The sequence below is a fragment of the Acinonyx jubatus genome, chromosome C2 (genome assembly GCF_027475565.1).
Source record: "Acinonyx jubatus isolate Ajub_Pintada_27869175 chromosome C2, VMU_Ajub_asm_v1.0, whole genome shotgun sequence".
In the NCBI taxonomy this organism is placed as follows: domain Eukaryota; kingdom Metazoa; phylum Chordata; class Mammalia; order Carnivora; family Felidae; genus Acinonyx; species Acinonyx jubatus.
The window spans coordinates 111,119,115-111,143,943 of record NC_069384.1 but is presented as its reverse complement, the minus strand read 5'-3'; the positions used below and the strand labels follow the sequence as shown (position 1 = coordinate 111,143,943).

Genomic DNA, 24,829 nt, shown 5'->3' with positions numbered 1-24,829 from the left:
TTTGGGAGGGGCTGTTAGGCTACTGAGAACAAATATATTTAAAATTAAAATTAGGCCACTTAGTGTTAAGATTGATAAAATTGTTCCTGGAAGTTTATTTCCATAATTTTAATTTAAAAGTCATATGGTTCAACACAATGAAAAAGAGAAGGCTCTCTTTCAAATCACATTTCTTTGTATCTGCCTTCAAAACATTTCAAACTGTTCTTAATTAACATGTTAAAACATATTAACCTTCTAATGAGCAAAAAACTTTATGCTGCAAATGTCAAATGAGGATATTAATCATTTCTGTATGTTGGAGAGATTTGAAACTGGTGTTCTTTGTATGTGTAACCCTGAAACATAACACAGTCTTTTCCTTGTTCCGTGACTAAAGAAGACAAAGTGTAAACAAACAGTTCCAAATACCTGATGGCACTCTGGTCCAGTGGATGGTAGGCAGGGGATTTCCAACAGCCTCACAAGGGAGAAAAGCATCTGAGTTAGCTGGAACAGTAAAACTTGCTGCTTTTCCTCCAACTATTCTGGGTCTTTCAAATGTATTCCTAAACAAAGAATCAAAGGGAAGGAGTTCAGAAGTTGCTGTTTTTTGAACTGGTGTCTTATCAAAGCCATTTTTCTTTGCAGTCTTCTGAATATCCCAATTTGATGCATGGGTGGTATCCTCTGGCAAGCCTGGAGTGGCCATAATATCCACTACTGGCTTTTTGCCTTTTTCAGCAATTTCTGGGTCTGACTTGTGCCAGAAATGGTTTTCTAACCAGGGAAAGGAAGTCAGTTTAGAATTTTGTGATTTAACTGTTACTAGTGCTGGCTTGGAAGTAGAATGAAATAGATTGGAGTAGATAAAGTGGGTGGTTCCAATCGTGACCTTGGCATTTAGGTGAACTTTGGGAGATGCTGCAACCTCTGTTGCTAATTGCTGTGGATTATCATTATGCCTAGAGTGTTCAAGTGGCTTGGCCATTGTATTTGTCATCATCCTAAAAACGGGAGTTGCCATGTTGTCTGTGACTGTACTTTGATTATTCAAGGGATGGGAGGTGGGAATTGGCATTGGAACAGCACTGCTACTCAGGATTTGTGGCACGGTTGAGTGTTTAATGATTGTGTTCCTAGTTGCGTTCTGGTATGGTTTGCTGGGCAAAGTGATTTCAGAAACAATTCTGCTCTTCAAAGTCTGAGTACTCTCTTGGGACAGTTCTTCAATTATATCTGTCAGAGTAAGTGTTCTTGGATAAAGACCAATTGTGCTTGAAATTTCTTTTGTGTTTTCCAATGGAGAATGAGTGAAAGCAAAGACACTGGGCTTGGTTGAAGTTTCAGCTGCAGTTAGATCAGGAGGTATCATAGTAGTAGATGCAGTGAGACCAGAGCTCTGACTGAGAGCATAGTGTGGTTCCTTCCTGTTGTTCTGAGGCTCCTTTTCTCTTTGTACTTTTTGTGTCCTGGGTCTGGCTATTTGGGTTTTACTGATAATGACTGATGCAGGGTCAGTAGGAGAAATTGTTAGCCTGGCTGTCTGCAGTGATATGAAATTGGTACTTGATTCTTTGCTTGAGACATTAGGAGGTGTAGGATAAACTGATGGAAAGGGAAGCTTCTTCATTGTTGGAAGACTTAAAGGACTGTGTGTTTCGGTGGTATTTTGGTGAGTTGTAGCTGATGTTATAGATGGAATTTGCATCACATTTGCTGAGAGTTCTGTAAAATGGAAAGGAAAAACTTTATCTGTGGGTAAAGCAGGAGATGTTTTAGGAAACACTGGGGCTGTGCTTTTTGGTGAACTAAATTGATGCTGATTCTTTAACCTCTCTTTTTGGACATGGTTATTTACAAAGATCTGATGCCAGGGAATGTTCCTTCTTAAAAATCTTGTCATGGCTGTAGTAGTAGACATAGATGACTTGGTGGTGGGACCTGGGAGGGGTGAAATAATCATTGAATCTCTTTTAACTTCAATGTTATTAGACACACTTGAGTAACCATTATTTGTTATATGAGTTTTTTCCAAAGATAAGGATTTTGGGGCAGGAGTCATAACTGGCCCAGTTGGAGTCACTTGGATACTTTCAGCCCTGAAATATTTTATTGTGGGTGTTGTTCTCTCAATATCTACATTTGGCTTGTTCTCAAAAGATGGATTGTGGATTAGAGTTGTCAACTCTTCTGCTGTGACTTGGGCAGTTTCAGCTTTGGTGAGCAGGATAGGGGAAGAACTTGCAAAGGACAGTGCTGCTGCAGTAGTGGTGAGCCTTTCTCTGGGAGAACAGGATGGGCACAGCACATCAAGCTCTGTGGGTGAAAATGCAGTGGTGCTTTCTTCAGAAGCACCTCTGAGTGTAGGTCTCACAAAGCCATATCTATGCTTTCGAAGAATTGGAGTTCTATACGGGCTGATAATTCGACCCCTACCCCAAATTTTCCTCCGTCTTCCAAAGCGCCTGGATGTTGGCGGGATGTTAGTTGTAATATTTCTTGGAATCTGTAACTGAGAATGAGTAGCAGTGTATGTGCCCGAAGGTAGCTTTGAGGTGCTAAGTTTTTGAGTAATATGTGGATAGAAGTGATTGTTCCTAGGTTTACTGACTCCTGTTACAGATGTCTGATGACTATTAGTGGCATTTACAGACCCTAAGACTATATCAGCTTTGCTGTTAGTACCACTCAGCATTTTGATATTGACATCTTTGGTCCCAGCCCCTGCTGCTTTTGGGAGCACACTTTGTAAATGCTCTTTTTTCTTCCCAACGTTGTCAGCTTCCTGAAATTGTGTTGCTTCAGGTGGTAGAGGAAAGATCGTGGATAAATTTTTGTTGGTTGTGCTTTGTATTTTGCTTGATATGGTTGGGTTTATATTCTTTGACATGGCTGTAGTTTTAGTAGTAGGAAATAGTTTGAAATCTATTGGTTTGTCAGGTGGTAGTATCTGTGGGCCCACAACTGGAGAGACTTCAGTGCTGGCAGTTATACTTGTCACAATACTATCATGTATTTTTCTGGAATCGGCAGTCAATGTCCTTGCCAGAACACTAGGAGCCTTAGTTGCCAGGACCATAAATTCCTCATCTGGAGGGAGCATGCCTGAAGAGTCTACTTCTTCACCAGGTATTTTCAGGAATTGGGTGACCACTGGAGGTGGCCTTGCCGTTGTATTTTCTTGCTTCTCTTGCATAGTATTCTTTTTAGCTTTCTCCAAAAGTGCTGCCCAGTGTTGTGGGTCAATTCTCCGAGAAGAGGGAGAGAAGGGCCTCCTATAGTCTCTAAAATGTCGATTTAGTGAATCTCCTCGCCGACGGTGTATTAACCCACGATAGTTGTGCTTTTTACCTGTGCTGAAGACTTCTTTTCCAGCCTCAGCTCCCATTGGGGCAGATGTAGGGAGTTGCGCAGCTGGTGGGTCCTTAAGATGAGCAATGGGATTGGGCTCATCAAATCCAGATCCATCTGTTTCTACATTATGCTCCACTGGCCTTTGCCCTTTTGTTTTGACTGAAACTTGGTTAATCAAAAAGTCGACCCCTGATGGGTTGGCTGCTATACAACAATAATGACCCTGGTTTTTTTGGGTGACCTGTAATATTCTTAGTGTGCCATTGTTAAGAATTTGCTTGTCTCCTGAGGACTGATAAAGCATAGTGTTTCCTGGAAGAACCCAGCTAACAGAGGCATCTGGAATACCAGAAGAATGGCATGGAAGGTCAAGTGTTTCACCAATGAAAACTGTATAATGAGCCCCATTTTCATGATAGGTCTCTATGTCAGGCTCCACCACCGTAATTCTATATGTGAGAATATCTGCATCATCATAATTGGTGCTTATGCAGTGGTATATGCCTGTATCAAAACTATCAGCCATCTGGAGTTCTAGTTTTCCACTTTTGTCTATTAGGATTCGTCCATCCTCACTAACATAAGGGGCTCTCACTTTACTCCCATCAGCCAAAATCCACTCCAAATGTGGGGTGGGGTCCCCCTGGCCTTGGCAGTCTAGGCCAATGGTCCCACCAACCAAAATGGTGTGTTCCAGCTTGGTATTGTTATCTCTGGAAATCATGGTCCATTTGTGTTTCACTGGCCTTATTTCTGCCTTTGGTAAAGTGACTTGAACATCACTGGAGTACTGGATGTGCAATGTACTGAGTGTGGTGGCAGTTCTATTTAGCTGCAAGGAAATTTGGTCTTGCATTAACCAAGAGGGATCTGCTTTGAGACCAGCCTCTATGTCAGTAAAGATGTCTTCAGGTTTAGGAGCCACCTGTTTATATTTGTAGCAGCGTTGTGGTGTTTCAGTGAGCCAGTGGCTCCTTTCTAGAATCAGAGGAGAATCACTGTACAAAGCCAGAACTTGCCATACTGGCTGAATGTGATTGTAATCTATGTGACACACCAGAAATGTTGAAAACGATGTATTTAGCATGATATAGTCATTTTCTTCAGCAAATACAACAGATGATGTCTTTGAGGGCTTTTGGATACTGCAGACCATGTTAGCTTCATTTCCAAACTGGTCTGTCATATTCAAAGTGAGGGAGCCAAAGGGTGCCATGAAATCTTGGGGAGAGATGGACACAGGATTGCTGTCTTCCAGAATACTCAGATTCTTTAATTTCAGGGATGGGTCGATGGTTGGCTTGGCACACAGGAAAGCTGCAGCTGGGACCATAGCTAAGGGCTTGCCTCTAGAGGTCCTGGGGTTCATGCAAAGTGGACATTGCTGAGGACTGGAGGGACTTCTGTCTTTTTTGCATTTTATTATATCTAGGAGAAATGACAATTGAGTTATTGCCAGCTGTGGCCTCTTTATGAATTAACATTTGAACATTTAAAAAAAAAAAAGCTTTTGCTAAAATTTAAAAGAACAATTTGGAAATTTTAGTGTTTAATAGAAAGCTTCCTACTTTTTTGTCTTTGGGTTGATTTCTAAAAAAAGATATTGTCTATATACCTTTGCACAATATTATATCCATAGTCATAAGGATTTTTGTCTGTCTTGCTAATTGCTTTATTTCCCATGCTTAGAGAGTTCCTGATATATATTTGGTACTCAGACAATACTACCTAAAAGAATAATTTCCTTATCTAAGAAAGCAAAATAATATGCTTATGTTTCTTACTTTTTACTAACAGGAGTTCAGTTCTATTTCCTCATCATAATGTTTTAAGAGTCACAGAACGTCACTGTCCTTTAAAAGATAACCTGTTTATCTAATGTTTTACTAAACATCTAAAGAAGAGTTAATACCTGTTCCTCTCAAACTATTCCAAAATATAGGTGAGGAAGGAAAGCTTCCAAACACATTCTAGGAGGCAAGCATTACCCTGATCCCAAAACCAGACAGCACAAAACAAGAAAGTTACAGGCAAACATCCTTGATGAATATACATGTAAAAATCTTCAACAAAATATTAGCAAACTGCATTTAGCACTACATTAAAACAAATCAAAACCACAATGAGATACCAGCTCACACCTGTCAGAATGGCTAAAATTAAGTCAGGAAACAACAGATGTTAGCAAGGATGTGGAGAAAGGGGAATCCTTTTTGCACTGCTGGTGGAAATGCACACTGGTACAGCTACTCTGGAAAAAAGTGTGGAGTTTCCTCAAAAAATTAAAAATAGAACTACCCTATGACCCAGCAATTACAGTACTAGGTATTTATACAAAGGATACAAAAATGCTGATTTGAGGGGGAACATGCACCCCAATGTTTATAGTAGCACTATCAATAGTAGCCAAATTATGGAAAGAGCCCAAATGTCCATTGACTGATGAAGGATAAAGAAGATGTGGTGTGTGTGTGTGTGTGTGTGTGTGTGTGTGTGTGTGTGTGTGTGTGTGATGGAATATTACTTGGCCATCAAAAAGAATGAAATCTTGCCATTTGCAACAATGTGGATGGAACTAGAATGTATTATGCTAAGTGAAATAAGTTGGTCAGAGAAAGACAAATACCATATGATTTCACTCATGTGGAATTTAATAAACACAACAGATGAACATAGAAGAAGGGAAGGAAAAATAAGATAAAAACAGAGAGGGAGGCAAACCATAAGAGACTCTTAAATACACAGAAAAAACTGAGGGTTGCTGGAGGGGATTTGAATGGAGGGATGTGCTAAATGGCTGATGGGCATTAAAAAGGGCACTTGTTGGGATGAGCACTGGGTGTTATATCTAAGTGCTGAATGACTAAATTCTACTCCTGAAACCATTAATACACTATATGTTAACTAACTTGGATTTATATAAAATTAAAAAACAACAACAACAACAAAAACAAACCAAAACCACAAATACATTAAAAGAACCATTCGCCATGATCAAATGGGATTTATTCTGGGGACACAAGGCTGACTCAATAGTCACAAATCAACCAATGTGATAAACTACATCAGCAAAACAAAGATTAAAATCATATCATCTCAATAAATAGAAAACATCTGACAGAATTATCTGTTCATGATAAAAACTATCAACAAAGTGGGTGTAAAGGAAACCTACCTCAACAGAATAAATGTCAAATATGACAAATCCACAGCTAACATCATCCTTAATGACAGCTTTTCCTCTAAGATCAGGGACAAGACAAGGATGTCTACTCCCACTGCTTTTATTCAACACAGTCCTCTTTGGAACTCCTACTTGCAGCAGTCAGACAAGATAAAGAAATAAAAGGCATCCAGATTGATGTGGAAGAACCAAAAGTGTCACTGTTTGCAGATGACACTCTATGTAAGATATCTTAGTACACAAAAAACTATGAAAACTGATCAATGAATTTAGTGCAGTCACAGGATACAAATCTAACATACAGAAATCAATTCCATTTCTATATACTAATAATGAAGTAGCAGAAAGACAAATTAAGAAAACAATCTCACTTGCAATTGCCCCCTAGATAATAAAATACCTAGCAATAAACTTAACCAAGCAGGTGAAAGACCTGTACTCTGAAAACTATAAAACATTGATGAAAGAAACTGAAGGCAACATAAAAAAATATAAAGATATTTCATGCTCATGGATTGGAACAATTAATATTAAAATGTCTGTACTAACCAAAGCCATCTACAGATTCAATATAATCCCTAACAAAATACCCATATTTTTCACAAAATTAGAACTTCTACTGCTACAATTGTAGGGCACGACAAAGACCCCAAATAGCCAAAGCAATCTTGAGAAAGATGAACAAATGACACCTGCCAACAAGTGTTGGTGAATATGTGGAGAAAAGGAACACTCATGTGCTGTTGGTGGGAATGCAAACTGGTGCGGCCACTGTGGAAAACAGTAGGGATGTTCCTCAAAAAATTAAAAATAGAATTGCCATGTGACCCAACAATTCCACTACTGGGTGTTTACCCAAAGAATAAAAAAATACCAATTCAAAAAACTCCATACGCACCTATGCTTATTGCAGCATTATTTACAATAGCCAAGATTTGGAAGTAACCTAAGTGTCTATCAATACAGGAATGAATAAGGAAGATGTGGGATGTGTATATAATGGACTATTAGCCACCAAAAAAGGATGAGATTGTGCCGTTTGTGACAACATGGACTCCAAACCCTTCAGTTTGTACTCCAGCATGACAGGTGATGCTACATACATTTGGCTCAGCGACTTCAGTGAATTCTACAATCTAAACCGATGCAGAGGAAGTAGCTGGCAAGCCTGACAACCTTTGAGCACTCATAAGAGGCTCTTCTCAGTCACCTACTTACCAACCAGCTATGACCCTTAATCTACTTACCAGTACCCTGGGTTCAAACCCCACTGTAGCAAAAAACACAGCAGACTTCTGGTTTAATTAAACCTGATCACAGAATTATGCTCACATCTTGGATGCTTATTATTGCTAGCACCTGGGCCAGAGTTAGCAGGCCCTGGGCATCAGGTATTTTACTTCAGATGTAGATCTTATCCTGTCACTTGGTTCCCTCAATCGCAATAAGTTTCAGTGACACAGAAATGCTTTTCATTCCTCAACCCTGACATGCCTTACTAGGCTCTGGCATATGCTGGTCCTTCCACTTCCCATCACTTTCTGTCTGACATTCCCTCTTGCATCAATGTCTAACTACTTATGTCCTTCACGACCCAGCCACAAAACCACTTGTGGGTGGGCTTCCTGCTTTATGCTGTTCTTGTACCTTCCACTTCTATCCTACTCCCCATCTGCCCACTATTAGAATGAACTTGTCTAGTTTTCTGCCTTCCCACAAGACTGTAAGCTCCATACTTGTTTATCTGTATGCCCCCAGCCTTAGCCAGTGGATGCTCAGAAAAGATTGGAGGGAAGGATGAAGGCAGGCAGGCTGGCCTAATTCTAAGGTCATATTTCTTCCACATTTTAACTTGTAAATTGAGATGTGTCTTAAAATTAAAAGTGTTTTACAGTAGTAACTGACCTGTTGGCAGTCTTGATATGGGAACCACTACCACCCACTGACCAGTGTCTTAGCTACTTATATTGTTTTCTCTTTGAATTACAAGCACTGTTGGTACTACATATATTGTCACTTAAAATGTTTGTATTAAGATTATACTATGCTTTTGGGTCACCTGGGTGGCTCAGTTGGCTGAGCATCCTACTCTTGATTTCAGCTGAGGTCATGATCCCAGGGTTGTGGGATTTTAAGATTTTCTGTCTCCTTCCCTCCCCACCCCCCCGCTCATGCCTGCTCACATTCTCTCTAAAATAAAAATAATAAAAAAGAAAACCCCAACTTAAAAAATACTACACTATGCTTTAGCACTAAAACAAGATGTTATTAGGTAGGTAGAAAGGCCTGAAAACAGAGAAGCTGGACAAAAATTTGATTTTTGTAAAACGAATGCTTATCAAAGAAATAGCCACAAACCCTTATTTTATAAAGAAGCAACATGAAGAGCTTTGTGGAACCTAAGAAGGGAAGATACCCACAAATAGATAAAGCTGCGTTACACTGGACTACTGAGATATGTGTAAAAGGAGGATCTATCACATGCTAAGTAAAGCAACTGAAGACATGAGAACCTATGTCCAAGAATCTCTCAGAATTGATCAAAAAATGTCAAAGCAAAAGCTGATGTGACTAATTCATAAATCTTATAGAGTTATCATTAAGGCATCTCAGTTAAAAGGAGAACACTTTTTTTTAGACATGACTGAAAGATGTTAGCGCTAATGGGTTTGGCTAATCATATATGTCTGTGTGTGTGTGTACAATTTGGGGATGTGTTAAGATCATAGGTAGGTGGTGGACTCGTTTGTATTCACCTTTAAAATAGTTAATTAATCGAAGCTTAGTTTAACAAAAATTGAGTACCTACTATGATGTAGGCACATTCTAGGGGCGAGGGATAAATAAATCAGACATAGGAAAGGTAAAAGACATTTAATACTAATCAATATAATGTTTTCCATTCAGGGATAGAATTGTGGACCAAGTGGTGAAATGATCACAGTTGGCCCTTGAAACGCCTGGGTCCACTTATATGTGAATTTTTTCAATAAATAAACTGGAAAAATTTTTGGAGATTTGTGACCATTTGAGAAACCTTACAGATAAACCACATAGCCTAGAAATGTTGAAAACATTTTTTTTTTTTTAGGTATGTCATGAGTGCGCAAAATATGCACAAATCTATAATAAAAAGTTAAAATGTATCAGAACTTATGCACACACTTAAAGACCATATATGGCACCGTTCACAGTTGAGAGAAATGTAAACAAACATAAAGGTACGGTATTAAATCATAACTGCATAAAATTAACTGTAGGCACTTTCTATTGCTATTGAGGTAAGCTCAAGTGTTACAAGAATCTTGTGATACTATTCATCTCTGGCGCATTTCATCTCTCCAGTAAATTGCATACTGCAGTAAAAACTGATTTCTCATGGTTCTCATCTATTCTTCATCATGTCCATTGCAATACCATAATCCTTGAATAATACCAATGGACCCATACAAGGTGCCACTTGGGATGCTGGAAGTGCTCCCCAGAAGCAGAGAAAAGTTATGACTTTACAAGAACAAGTTAACTGCTTTGATATGAGGTTTGCGGCTGTGATTACCCGACACTTTAACAGAAATCCAGCATAAGGAGCTTTGTAAAAAGAAGAAAAGAAAAGGAAATCCCTGAAGCTGTCACTGCAGCTACACCAGCAGGCATGAAAACCTTGCACTTTTTGCACCATGCCTTTTTATCTTGTGTGGAAAATGCCGCCTTTATGTGGGTGTAGGACCACTATAAGAAAGGCATATGTGTAGACTCATTTATGATTCATGACAAAGCAAAGCCATGATATGAAACTTGAAGGAGAAGGATCTAAATCTCAAGAACCTAATGCCAGCAAAGGATGGTTTGATAATTTCAGAAAGAGATTTGGGTTAAAATAGATCAAGAAAGCAGGAGAAGCAGTTTCTATCATCCAAGAGGGAGCAGATGAGTTTCTGGACAACATCACAAAAATTACTGAGGAGAAAGGAGATCTGCCTGAGGAGGTTTTTAATGTAGATAAAAGTGCCCTATTCTGCCGGAAAAAAATGCCACAAAGGACATTTATTAGTAAGGAAGAGGACTTCAGGCAGGAAGGGATAGGCTAACTTTACTGTTTTATGAAAATGTGATTGGGTTCTTGATCAGGACTGCCCTTATTTGTAAAACTACTAATCCTCCAGCCTTGAAGGGAAATGATAAACACCACCTGCCAATCTTTTGATTGTACAAGAAGGCCTGGATGATGATAATATTTTTTTCCAAATTGTTTACATTGATTTTGTGTTCCTGAAGTCAGGAAGTACCTTGCCAGTATGGAACTGCTTTGTAAAGTTATTTTGATGCTGGACAATGCCCCTACCTACCCACAACCCTATGAGTTCAACACCGAAGGCATAAAAGTGGCTTCCTTGCCCCAGATACATTTCTAATTTAGGGAGTCATAAGAATCACTAAGGCTCATTATATGCAACATTCTATGGAAAGGATTATTCTATGGAAGAGAATCCTGAGAGGATATCATAAAAATCTAGAAGGATTACACCAGTGAAGATGCTATTGTTGTTACAGGAAAAGCCATGGAAGCCATTAAGTCTGAAACAGTAACTTCCTTTTGGAGAAAACCATGTCCAGATGATACATATGATTTCAAAGGATTTACCACAGAAGCAATCAAGGAAATCATTAAAGAGACTGTAGATACAGCAAAAAAGGTAGGGGTTGGGGGAGCAGATTGAGGAGGTGGTGGTGAAGCGTTTCAGATCTTAGACAAATCCAAGAGCTAAAAGATACCACACCAGAGGAATTAACAATATAGGACTTGCTAGAGATTCATGCTTCCAAATCAGCATGTAATGATGAGGAAGGAGACACAGAAAAAGCCATACCAGAAAACAAACTGACATTAGACAATATGGCAGAATGGTTCCTGTTATTCAAGACTGGTTTTGACTTCCTTTATGACATGGACCCTTCTGTGATGGGGACACTGAAACTAAAGCAAACGATGGAAGAAAGATTGGTACTGTATAGAAACATAAAAATAAAACAAGTCAGACAAATTACAATGTATTACTGTAAAGCTACACTGAGTGTACATGCCCTCCTGCTTCCTCTTTCACCTCCTCCAACTTCTTTCACAGCAAGACCAATGTCTTCTCCTCATCCTTTATTCAGGGTGAAGATGATGAAGACCTAATGATGATCCACTTCCACATAATAAACAGTAATTATCATGCTGTAAAGTTAATGAACTTAATGTATTGTGCATGTGTGTTTGTGTGAAAAGCCAAAAACTACACAGTGAGAACTGTAGGAGATGTTTTTCTATCATTACTGCCTCAGTATTCATTATGTAGAACATCATGTGCAAGACCTGCATGGAAGTAGACTGCATCTTCTAATATAGGCTTACAGTCCTTGCCATACCGCATGCCTCTCTCTCGTAATTGGAGAAACTACATTATCAACCTGTTATTGTAGGTAAGTGGTAATTTTTTTTAAGATACAATGTTTCCAATATTGTATTATGAGGACTAATACTGTATGCCATAAAAATTTTGATTCATTCATTGTGTATAGGGTAGGCTACCGTAAAGTAATTGCATCAATTTTCGTTGGCTACCACAACACAACTATATTGCTGTTTCATTATCAATGCATTAATATAAAATAAAAATGAATTTCTTTTTGACATCTTTTCATTTTTGATGTCTGTATTTAACATCTACAGTGTTTTGTATCATGTAAGATGACATAGGTACTGACATAATTTATCTTGCAAACGAAGTAAATTTACAATACTGTAAATATATTTTCCTTATGATTGGTTCAGCAACCTTTTCTTTTCTCTAGCTTTACTATAGGATACAATATAAAATGTACAAAATGAGATAATTCACCATTTGTGTTATTAGTAAGGCTTTCGGTCAACGGAAGGCTATTAGTGAAGTTTTTGGAAATTCAAAAGTTATACATGGATTTTCAGCTGTATTGGGAGTCCATACCCCTAACCCCCACATTTTCAATGGTCAACTATATTTGAATACAGATGGGATGAGTGGAGTAGCACCACGCTTCCCAGAAGGATGGAGTACTGAGCAGAGTTTGAAGGTTAGCTAGGAGCCCATCAGGCAGAAAAGGAAGGGAAGTGCTCCAGGCAGGAATGCAGCAGGGAAGAGGTACTAACACAGTGTAGATTATATCTGGGATGGGAGAGGGTCTGAGGGTTGGAAAGGAAGGAAATGATGTTGAGGCTTAGGCTAGGAGTTACTGGGCTAAGGAGCTGAGGCTTTGTTCTAGAGGCCAAGATCAGCACACTTTTTTATGTCAAGGGCCAGATAGGAAAGATGTGGGGTTTGTGGACTATAGGTTTCTGACACTCTATTACATAGAGTGTAGTAATGGTTTCAGGAGAACAGACATGCAGAAGAATGAAACAGGACCACTTTCTTACACCATACACAATAACAAAATGGTTGAAAGACAAAATAGATGTAATGCAGGAAACCACCAAAATCCTAGAGGAGAATACAGGCAGCACCTCTTTGACCTCGGCCATAGCAACTTTTTGCCAGACATGTCTCCAGAGGCAAGGGAAACAAAAGCAAAAATGAACTACTGGGACCTCATCAAAATAAAAACTTCTGCACAGCGAAGGAAACAAAATGAAAAGACAACGTACAGAATGGGAGAAGATATTTGCAAAGGACATCTCTGATAAAGGGTTAGTATCCCAAATTTATTAAGAACTTAGCAACCTCAACACCCAAACTGGTGCAGCCACTCTTAAAAACAGTGTGGAGGTTCCTCAAAAAATTAAAAATAGAACTAACTACCCTAGGACCCAGCAATTTCATGACTAGGTGTTTATCCAAAGGATACAAAAATGATTTGAGGGGGCACATGCACCCAAATAGTTATAGCAGTGCTATCAACAATAGCCAAATTATGAAGAGAGACCAAATGTCCAATGACTGATGAATGGATAAAGATGATGTGGTACATGTGTATGTATATGTATGTATATATACATGATGGTTTATTACTTGGCCATCAAAAAGAATGAAATCTTGCCATTTGCAACAATGTGGATGGAACTAGAATGTATTATGCTTGGTGAAATAAGTCAGAGAAAGACCAATATCCTATGATTTCACTCATATGTGGAATTTAAGAAACAAAACAGATGAACATAGAGGAAAGGAAGGAAAAAAGATAAAAACAGGGAGGCAAACCATAAGAGACTCTTAAACACAGAGAACAAACTGAGGGTTGCTGGAGGGGAGTTGAATGGGAGGATGGGGTAAATGGGTGATGGGCATTAAGAAGGGCACTTGGGATGAGTCCAGGATGTTATATGTAAGTGATAAGCCCAAGTACATTTTAGAGAAAAGGTTTTGGCTTTTGAGTTTCTGCTTTTCTACTTTCTAGCTGTGTGGCCTGGGTGGGTGGCAATAAAAATGATAAGCTTCATATTTATTGAGTGCTTGCTTTATGCCATACATTGTGCTAATAAACACTTTGTGTTTTATTCTTTCCAGTTATTCTTATCCCTATATTAGTTACAGGTGAGAAAGTTGAGACATAAATAGTCTAAATGACTAGCCCAAAACAGCCAAATTTTCCAAGTCTCAGTTTCTTCATCTGTAAATTGAGAATTATTGGAAGGATTAAAATACAAAGCATCTAGCACAATGTCAACCACAAATTCATAATGTTAACTTCCTGTTAGTTGTTATTCCTTCTTTCCCTTTGATGTATCTTTTATGCCGCGGTCCAATTTCCTTCCTTTGTAATCAAGGCAGAAGTAATTTTTTACTGACCCTGAGATCCTTCAGAACTAAATTTTCAATGTAAGTATTTTAATGTTTTTCATTCATAGCTTTACTGTCTTTTTATGTGTTTAGCATGTTTCCCTAAAAGATTTGCTCATGGAAAGCAAAGGTGTTATCGATTGGCCTAAAGTTATTCACAATGTTCAGTTAATGTTTTCAGATTTACTTTTTAACTAACTGATCACACATCCACACACATTATGGCAGCACCTTCAAACGTTTTCCACGCTTCTCAAGTTTCTGACCTTGATCCCTTCCTAGGACCTTCCTCAGTCACCTCTCCTACAACTTCACAGAGGAGGAAAAGCCAGGAAATAGGAGCTTCCTTTGTCTTTTCTACTAGACTCAGGAATCCCCCTGCCTCTGTGCCCATCTAGTTCTCCTTTTTCCTACTCCTAAGGAAAACCCCGCCTCCTAGGTCTGGATCTCTTGCCCTTCAGTCTTCTAGGGGACTTCTTCAATGGATGATCTGCCTGTTCTGGTGTTGTCACCTTCCACCTTGAAAATACTCAAGTCTCTCTGATGCTTGAAGAGTCCTGTGTGATTGCACATTTCCATCAGGCTGCCATCCTCCCTTCCTTCCCTCAGGTCAAACCTCTCCAAAGACTGATCCTTGCCTTCCACCTATCCCTCCGCATATAGCAATCTGGCTCCCATCACTCCTTCCAAAGTAACCAACCACCCCTCTGATGCCATAATCAATGGGCTCCTTTCTGTCATTTTCCTAAAGACTTAATTATTTACTTAGATTTCAACAATCAATAGTGCATTTAGTTGTTTGCCCATTTTCCCCACAAGAATGCAAACTCTGAAGAAACCCTCTTGTTTATTTTTAGATCCCTGTGTTCTTTGTGACCTGTTGTTCAAAGGAGATTTACAATAACTACTTGTTGAATGAATGGATGTTACCCTCTTCATGGCAAATTTTACTTTCCCCATCAAAGCACATTTCCCACTCTGATGATCTGTTTGCTTATCTATAAGCCATCAGAGGCATGGTTAGAACAGAGAATGCTGTTGGTACTTCCCTCACAGAGCATAGGATCTTGAATAGACCTCTTAAAAATGCATAGTGACTAAATGACTCAAAGGAAGAGAAGGGAGGGGTTTTATGGCTCATAGTAAGTAGAGAAAACAAAACACAAAAACATTCTTTATTTGCTAATTTTTCCAGGAGTGATGATCAGATAGTTGACCTGAAACAATGCACAATCCATCAAAGATAATGCATTATCACTAAGTTATTATTTAGTGTTTATTTTTTCTCCAGCTAAATTACATTGGCCTCCCTGCTTACTGGTAAAGACCTCCAGGCAGGTTTCTTCTAATTAGGACAAAGAAATAAATAGCATATATACCTGGTTTTTCTTGTATCCAGTCAGATAACCATTGTAAATGGCAATCACAGGTCCATGGGTTCCCGTGAAGATAAAGGCTTTCCAAATCAGGCATATAGGAAATCATCTGTTGAGGGAGGGTGCTCAGGAAGTTATCGGACAAGTATAGGTACTTAATGAAAGATATTTTAAATATCTGGAGGTATTGCAAAGAGACAAATGTATCTGGATGGAGCTTAGTGAGCTGATTTCCTTCCAAGTGCACCAGCCGGAGAAAGGTGAGTCCATAGAAAACCTCTGGGTTTATAAACTCAATATTGTTGTGGTCCATATGCAACCGTGTCAAGCTCCTGAGGCCATAAAAAGTATCTTTCTGAAGTTTTCGAATTTTGTTATAGCTCATTTTTAATACCTAAGAATTAAAAACAACACACATTTAGTTTGTCAAAGGAATTTTTACAAAAGGGAAAAGTGTATCAATAATAAAACATGCTGGAACTAATCCGATGCAACATGTGTATCTTGTTTGCAACTAATTTGTATCTTCTATTCAAACTAATTCAACAAATTAGTTGCAAATTAAATAGAATACCAGGGAAATAAGAATACTCATGAAAATTTGAAAATATTAAGGAGTTATTGCTAAAATGTAAAGATAGAATAATTATATTGTGGTTATTTTTAAAAGATTCCTCAACTTTGAGATATCTCCTAAAGTACTTACAGATTAAGATATCTTGGATTTCTTTCAAAACAATGCAAAGAAGTAAAAAGTAGTGGATAGAAGTACAGGTGAAACAAGATCTGTTATTTGTTGATAGCTACTGAACTTGGGTGCTGATATGTTGGGATTTTTTACACTATTTTCATTTTGTATGTGACTTAAAATTTCCATAAGTTTTTTTTTTAATTATCTTGATATTTCAAGTAGATTTAAGAATTCTTGAGCCTGCATTTTTCATAAGAAAGCAATATATTGAATTTGTCTTTTACATTTGTAACAGTTCTTTTGAGATATACTTCATAGGGCATAAAAATTCACCTCTTTGAAGTGTACATTAAGTGATTTTTAATATATTAACAGAGTTGTGCAACCATCTCCATTATATTTGCAAAGTTTTCATAACCCCAACATGAAAATTGATGCCACTGGCAGTCATTCCCCCCCCTCTCTCTAGCCCTAGAAAACCACTACTTTACTTTGTTTCTTTGGATTTGAATTTTCTGGATATTTAATGTAAATGGAGTCATACAATATGTGGCCTTTTGTGTCTTGCTTTTTTTCAATTTGCCTAATCTTTTCAAGTCTCATCCCTGTTGTAGAATTACCAGCCCTTCATTTCTTTTTGGTGCAGAACAATATTCCATGTATGCATGTAACCTATTTTGCTAATCCACTTGTCAATGAGGACATTTGGGGTGTGTTCCACTTTTTTGGTTATTATGGGGAATATGATTTTAATTGATTTTGCATTGAAATTAAAATAATTTCTGAATATTTCAAGAGCATGGGGGTATTCTCCAAGTTTTCCACTTATTAGTTGAACTTACACTTTCTCCAAAAAGAGAAAGAAATTCTAGCATTTTTCCCCCTGATTTGACCTAAGATGTCACCTCTGTTGAAGCATGCTTTTCTGGAAGCCAAGTTCCCTAATCAGAAAAAAAAAAAAAAAAGTTAAACTGACAACATACAAAAGATTCAACCTAATTATTACATTGTAATATAATCTCAAACTCCATGTTCTTCAATATTTGTTGAAAACCCAGTGAAGAGAATAAATATGTATGGAAGTTCCATGAAGGGAATGTATTCCAACCAATTTTCTGAAGACATATACTCCAAATAATGTTTTATTGAGTGAAATCAAGGGAATCACATGCTCAGACTGAATTCCACTGCATTACACAGCCCTGGTATGATGTCAAAGTACTCTATGAGCACTGACTTTGATCTTTTATAAAGATATTACTGACTTGATTTTATTATGCTCTATCTATTTTATGAGAGCTTTTGAATAGAAATTAGATGTGCCTTGGGGATCAAGATGGTAGAGTAGGATTTTGAGTTTATCTTGTTCCATGGACAAACCAAAACTACAACCATTTGTAGAACAACTATATCTGAGAACAAACTGAAGACTTGCAGAGAAGATTATATACAATTAAGGATATAAAGAAAAAGCCTCACCATGATGGATAAGAGGGACAAAAATATGGTTAAGATCCACAACGCCAGTGTGATGACCTATAAGGGGGGGGGGGCAGTGGGTATCATAACCATCGAGGACTCCCTGAGGAAACAAAGGTTTAAGCCCCACATCAGATTGGACTGCCAAGTCTAGCGAACCCACACTACAAAGACAAGCCCCCATAATGTCTGGCTTTGGAAGCCAGTGGGGCTTAGGTCTGTGAAGGAAACGGAGACTCTGCTCTTAAAAAGTGTGAGTGTAATCTCACTTGCTCCAAGTCCCAGAGCAGAGGCAGTAGTGTGAAAAGTGCCTGGGTTTACATGTAAAGGAGATTAATTTTAAACCATGTGCCAGAGGTGTAGGGACCTGCTTTAACATTCTTTGGGAACAGAAGTGATAGTAGGCACCATTTCTTTTAACTCCCCTTCAATCTCACTGTCCCAGGCCTGGTGAGAACAATTTCTTCCCAAGCAGCAGTCAAAACCAGACCTCACTGCCAGTCACATTCGAGGCCTGTACCCCCCACCCGTGCATACAAGCCAGAGCAGTAGAGTGCACACAATCCAGACAGGGATATCCTAGGTGCACCTCAGTTGGATGAACCACAGGGGTTTGAGCTATTACACCCCATAAGACACCTACATAAAGCCACTTACTCCTTCAAGACTGGGTAATGCAACTCATCAACCTAATACATAGAAACAAATGGACAAAATGAAGATACAGAAGAATATGTTCCAAATTAAAGAGCAAGACAAGACCTCAGGAAAAGACTTAAGGGAACAAATAAGCAATCTACCTGAAAAATAATTCAAAATCATGACCATAAAGGTGCTCACCAAACTCAGAAGAAGACTGAATCAACACTGTGAGAACCTCAACCAAGAGACAGAAAACATAAAAAGGAGCCAATCAGAGCTGAAGAATAACTGAAAAAATATACTAGAGGGAATTGACAGGAGAGTAGATGCTACAGAAGTAATCAGTGATGTGGAAGACAGTAGTGGAAATCACTCAAGTGGAACAGTAAAAAGAAAAAATTAAAAATATAGTTTAAGGGATCTCTGGGACATCAGGCATACTAATATTTCCATTATAGTTGTCACAGAAGGAGGAGAGAGAAAAAGGGACAGAAAACCTATTTGAAGTAGTAATGACTGAAAACTTGCTAACCTAATAAATGAAACAGACATCCACATCTAAGAAGCAGAGATTCCTAGAGAAGATCAAGACACACTATAATTAAATTATCAACAGTTTAAGAGAGAATCTTAAAAGCAGCAAGAGAAAAACAACTAGTTACACACAAGGAAACCTCCATATAACTATTATAACTGATTTTTCAGCTGAAAAGTTACAGGCCAGAAGGGAGTGATAGGATATATTCAAAGTGCTAAAGGAAACGAAAATCACAAGCAAGAATTCTCTACCCAACAAGATTATCAGTCAGAATTGAAGAGACAGATGGAGTTTCCCAGACAAGCAAAAGCTAAGGGAATTCATCAACAACAAACTAGTCTTATAAAAGAAATGTTCTTATAAAAGAAATGTTAAAGGAACTAATATAAGTGGAAGAGAAGAGGCCATAACTGGAAAAAATGAAATTGTGAAGGAAATGATCTCATTAATAAAAGTAAACATATATTAAAAGTAGTGGATCCACCACCTACATGACTAGTATGAAGGTTAAAATACAAAACTAGTAAAATCATCTAGACTTATAATATTAGTCAATGGATATACAAAATAGTAAGACATAAAATAGGATATCAAAATATGAAGCATTTGGCAAGGTGGTAAAAATATAGTGCTTTTAGAACACCCTTGAACTTAAGTGATTCTCAACTTAAAATAGGCTGCTACATACATAAAATAACATATATGAGCCTTATGGTAACCATACACCAAATACCTATAATAGTTTCAAAAAAACAATAAAAGATATAAACATAACACTAAGAAAAGTCACCAAATGATAAGGAAAGAGATTGTAAAAAACAGAACTATAAAAAAAAAAAAAACAACAGAAAGCCAACAAAATGACAGTAAGTACAAGTCTATGAGTATTTTTATTGATGTATAATATGCAATGTTACATAAGTTTCAGGTGTACAACATATGGATTCAAGAATTTCATACATTACTCATTGCTCACCATGAGAAGTGTAGTCACCATATGGTATTATTACAATAGTGACTATAGTCCCTGTGCTGTGATTTTCCTCTCCAGGGCTTATTTTATAACTGGAAGTTTGTACCACTTTATCTTTCTTATCTATTTTACCATCTCCCTACATACATTTCTTCTGATAACTACCAGTTCTCTGTATTTAAGAGTTTGCTTTTCACTTTTTTCTTCATTTGTTTTGTTTTTTAGATTCTACATATAAGTGAAATCATAAGGTATTTGTCTTTTTCTGATTTATTTCACTTAGCACAATGCCCTCTAGGTCCATCTGTGTTATTGCAAATAGCAAGATCTTATTCCTCTTTATGGTTGAGTAATATTCCATTGTATTTATATATACCCTATCTTTATCCATTCATTTGTTGATGCTCCCATATCTTGGCTATTTTAAATAATGCTAAAGTAAAAATAAGGGTATATATATCACTTTGTTTGCATTTTCTTTGGCTGATACCCAGTAGTGGGATTACTGTATTATATGGTATTTCTATTTTTTTTAATTAAAAAATTTTTTTTAATGTTTTTTTTTTTTTTTTTTGAGAGACAGAGTGCAAGCGGAGGAGGGGCAGAGAAAGAGGGAGATACAGAATCCAAACTAGGCTCCAGGCTCTGAGCTGTCTGCACAGAGCCCAACACGGGGCTCAAACCCACAAACTCTGAGATCATGACCTAAGCCGAAGTCAGACACTGTAACAGACTGAGTCACCTGGGCAACCCATTATTTCTATTTTTAATTTTTTGAGGAGCTTCCATACTGTTTTCCACAGTGGCTGCACCAATTTACATTCTCACTAGCAGTGCACAAGGGTTCCCTTTTCTGAACATCCTTGACAACACTCACTTGTTATTTTTTGTCTTTTATTTCTAGCCATTCTGACAGGTGTGAGGTGATATCTCATCATGGTTTTGGTTTGCATCTTCCTGATGACTGGTTATGTTGGGCATGTTATATTCGGCCATTTGTATATCTTTTTTGGAAAAAATTTTGATTCAGGTCATCTGCTTTTTCTTTTAATGTTTGTTTATTTTGAGAGAGAGAGAGAGAGAATGCAAGCACGAGTGGGAGAGGGGCAGAGAGATGGGGGGAGAGAGAATCCCAAGCAGGCTGTGTGGTCTCAGTGGGGAGCCCAATGCAGGGCTCAATCTCACAAATTGTGAGATAATAACTCTAAATCAAGAGTTAGATGCTTAACTGACTGAGCTACCCAGGCAACCCTGCTTTTTTAAGTTGAATAATTTTTTTTGTTGGCATTGAGTTGTATAATAAGTTCTCTGTAGAGTTTGAATTTTAACTTCTGATCAGATATATCATTTGCAAATATCTTCTCCCATTAAGTAGATTGTCTTTTGTTGATGGTTTCCTTAACCATTTTCATTTTGGTGTACTTCCAACAGTTTATTTTTGCTTTTTGTTTGCCTTGCCCAACGAGAGAGATCTAGAAAAATGTTGCTATGGCTGATGTCAAAAAATATTACTGCCTATGTTTGCTTCTGGAATTTGTGGTTTCAGGTCTTTAATCCATTTGAGTTTATTTTGTGTATGGTGTTAGAAAATGGTTCAGTTTTATTGTTTTGCATGTAGTTGTCCTGTTTTGCCAAAACCATTTATTGAAGAGACTAATCCCCATTGTATATTCTTGCCTCCTTTGTCATAGATTAATTGACCATATAAGTATGGGTTTATACTGGTCTCTATTCTGGTCTATTGATCTGTGTCCATTTTTTGTGCCAGTACCATCCTGTTTTGATTACTACAGCTTTGTAGCATAGTTTAAAACTGAGAAGTGTGATATCTCCAGTTTTGTTCTTTTTCCAAATTGCTGCTTTGGCTATTTGGGGTCTTTTGTGGTTCCATACATATTTTAAGATTATCTGTTCTAGTTCTGTGAAAAATGCTGTTGGTATTTAGACAAAGGTTGCACTGAATCTGTAGATGGCTTTGAATATTAACATTTAAAAAATTTTTTTAAGTTTGTTTATTCTGAGAGAGAGAGAGGGAAGGAGAGAGAATCCCAAGCAGGCTCCGCACTGTCAGCACAGGGCCTGATATGGGGCTTGAACTCATGAGCCTCACCTGAGATCATGACCTGAGCCAAAATCAAGAGCTGGACACCCAACTGAATGAGCCACCCAGGCATCCCCAGTGTTATAAACATTTAATGATAGCTTCCAATCCATTAGCATGGAATAGTTTCCCATTTGTTGATGTCACCTTCAATTTCATCAGTGTTTTACATCAATGGTTAGAACATCAGTGTTTTTGTTTTCAGAGTACAGATCTCTTACCTCCTTGGTTAAGTTTATTACTAGTGTACAGAAATGCAGATTTCTGTGTATGGATTTTGTATCCTGAAACTTTGCTTAATCAATTCATCAAGTTCATTTTGTGTTTGTTTTTTTTTTTTTGGTTGAGTCTTGAAGATGTCGTACATATAGTGTCATATCATTTGCAAATAGTGACAGTTTTGCTTCTTTATCAATTTAGATTCCTTTTCCTTGCTGCAGCTAGGATTTCTGAAGAGTACTATGTTGAACAAAAGTGGCATGTCTGTGTTTGTTTATATGTATTAGGGATGCCAGGTATGTCTCCTGATCTTGTATAGAAGTGGTGCACTGCCCCTGGTCACCAGAGCCAGGCACTCCAGGGGTATTCTCTATGTGAACTGTGTACACCCTATAGTTTTGGCTGAACCACATTTACTTTCAGTTAGTCAGCTGCAATGACTGGCTTTGTGGGCTCAATAAGCCAGGTTTGTTCCCTGTGCTGCTGAGGGGTCTGAGGCCACCAAGTACTTCTAGGTTGATGGGGTCAGCAGTCAAGCTAGCTGTCTGCAATTAGCATGTCTGCACAAGTGCACCAAATGGCAAGGCTTCCTCCCTGCATGGCCTGTGGAAACTTTCAGTGGTCAGACTGTGTGTCTGTAGTCAGCAGCTGCTGCAAGTGTGACTGCACTGGCTGGTAGGGCCTCTCCCATAACAGTCAAAAGGTTCAGCTCCTGGATATGCTGGTATATGTTTATCTTCCCCTATCCCCAGGGCAAGAGTCCCTCTGGAGTAGCAGTGGTTCCTGATGGGGCATGAGCTGTGTTGGAGGGATGACTGCCAAGGTGGGCAGGTTGAAGGGAGCGGGACATGCCATGCTAGCAAATTAGGTGATGAGTATTAGTGCTGGTTCCTGTAAGTGTCAGGCTATCTAGCGTGGGGCAGGGAAGAGGAATGGATCTGGCCAGCCTATTGTTATTAGAAGTCTCCTGAGGATCCCTGCTCCTCCAAGACACATTTTTACATTAAACAAATCTCCTTCACACATACTTCAGGTGCTTTTCCAACTGCTGCTTCTGTGCTGGTTTTGCGGGCCATGTTATTTATTATGCTGGTTCTCTAAAGGCAGGGATTCAAATTCCTATCACTCTCAGGCTTTGCCAGAGCCAAGTTCTGCTGATTTCAAAAGCTCCTTAAACCCTAATAGTTTTCAAAGCTAGATGTTATGGGGATTTATCTTTATAGTATATGTCCTTAGTGCCTGGAGTGCATGGTGTGGAGTTTGGCTTTCTCACCAGGGGTTTGGTTCCCAACCACATCTGTGCCCTTCCCACTTTTTTTGATGTGGACTCCTCTCTAGAAATGACTGCAGAAGGTCTGTTTTGCTAGTCTTCAGGTCTTTTTCAGACCTCTTCAGACCTTTTTCAGAGTGAGTTACATAGATGTAGCTGTAATTTCTGTGTCCATGTGATATGGTCAGCTCAAGATTCTACTCTGCATTCTTTTCTTGAATAAAACTCAGGAAAAATATAAATGGACCAAGGGATCCAGTCAAAAGACATAGTGTTACTGATGAATAGAAAAACAAGATCCAGGGGCACCTGGATGGCTCAGCCAGTTAAACATCCAGCTCGTGATTTTGGCTCAGTTCATGATCTTATGGTTTTTGAGTTCAAGTGCTTCACGGGGCTCTGCTCTGATAGCACAGAGTATGCTTGGGATTCTCTCTCTCCCTCTCAAAATAAATAAATAAACTTAAAAAAAAAAAACCACCAAAATCCATATGAGCCTACAAAACACTTCAAATCTTAAGACAAATCTATATACACACAAACTGAAAATGAAGGGATGGAAGAAGATATTATTTGTAAATCAAAATGAAAAGAAAGCTGAGGTAGCTCTACTTTTATCATAGAAGACAGACTTTAAAACAAAGACTAGACTTCCAGGGAAGTTGGCAGAGTAGGAGGATCCTAAGCTCAGCCTGTCCCATGGATACACCTACATAAGGCACACATTAGTGTAAATAACTCAGAAAACAACCCAAGCACTGGCAGAAAAGACTCCACAGCTAATTATAGAGAAAAAAACACCCCGAAAATGGTAGAAAGAAAGGAGACATGGTTGGGAACCAAACAGACCCACAAGACCGACCTTAGGAGGAAGAGACACTGCAAGCACAAAGAAGGAGAGGAGCAGATGCCCCCCATGTCAGGCACCCCAGGCAGGGAGAACCCTCACTGGGAAGACAAATTCCCTTAACATCTGGCTTTGAAAATGGGAGGTGCTCAAAACCATGAGCAAACCATAAGAGACTCTTAAATACTGAGAACAAACAGGGTTGATGGGGGCAGAGGGGAAAATGGGTGATGGGCATTGAGGAGGGCACCTGTTGGGATGAGCACTGGGTATTGTATGGAAACCAGTTTGACAATAAATTATATAAAAATAAAATAAAATAAAATAAAAATCAGTGGGCTCAGTTCACCTCTAGGAGAGCAGGAGGATGAGTAGAA

At 38.4% G+C, this 24,829-nt stretch overlaps 1 protein-coding gene across 2 annotated transcripts in view; it reads right to left on the bottom strand.

Moving 5' to 3' along the window:
* Nucleotides 1-24,829, bottom strand: part of IGSF10 (immunoglobulin superfamily member 10) — a 74,740-nt gene that overhangs the window by 6,147 nt on the left and 43,764 nt on the right. Inside the window, exons 4-5 of one of the 2 annotated variants that reach the window (XM_027061590.2) lie at nucleotides 15,696-16,086; nucleotides 412-4,764 (exon numbers count right to left, since the gene is read on the bottom strand). In XM_027061590.2, coding sequence (XP_026917391.1) covers nucleotides 412-4,764; nucleotides 15,696-16,086 — 4,744 coding nt within the window. The remainder of the gene's footprint in view (nucleotides 1-411; nucleotides 4,765-15,695; nucleotides 16,087-24,829) is intronic. The other variant, XM_027061591.2, reaches the window with a different exon arrangement.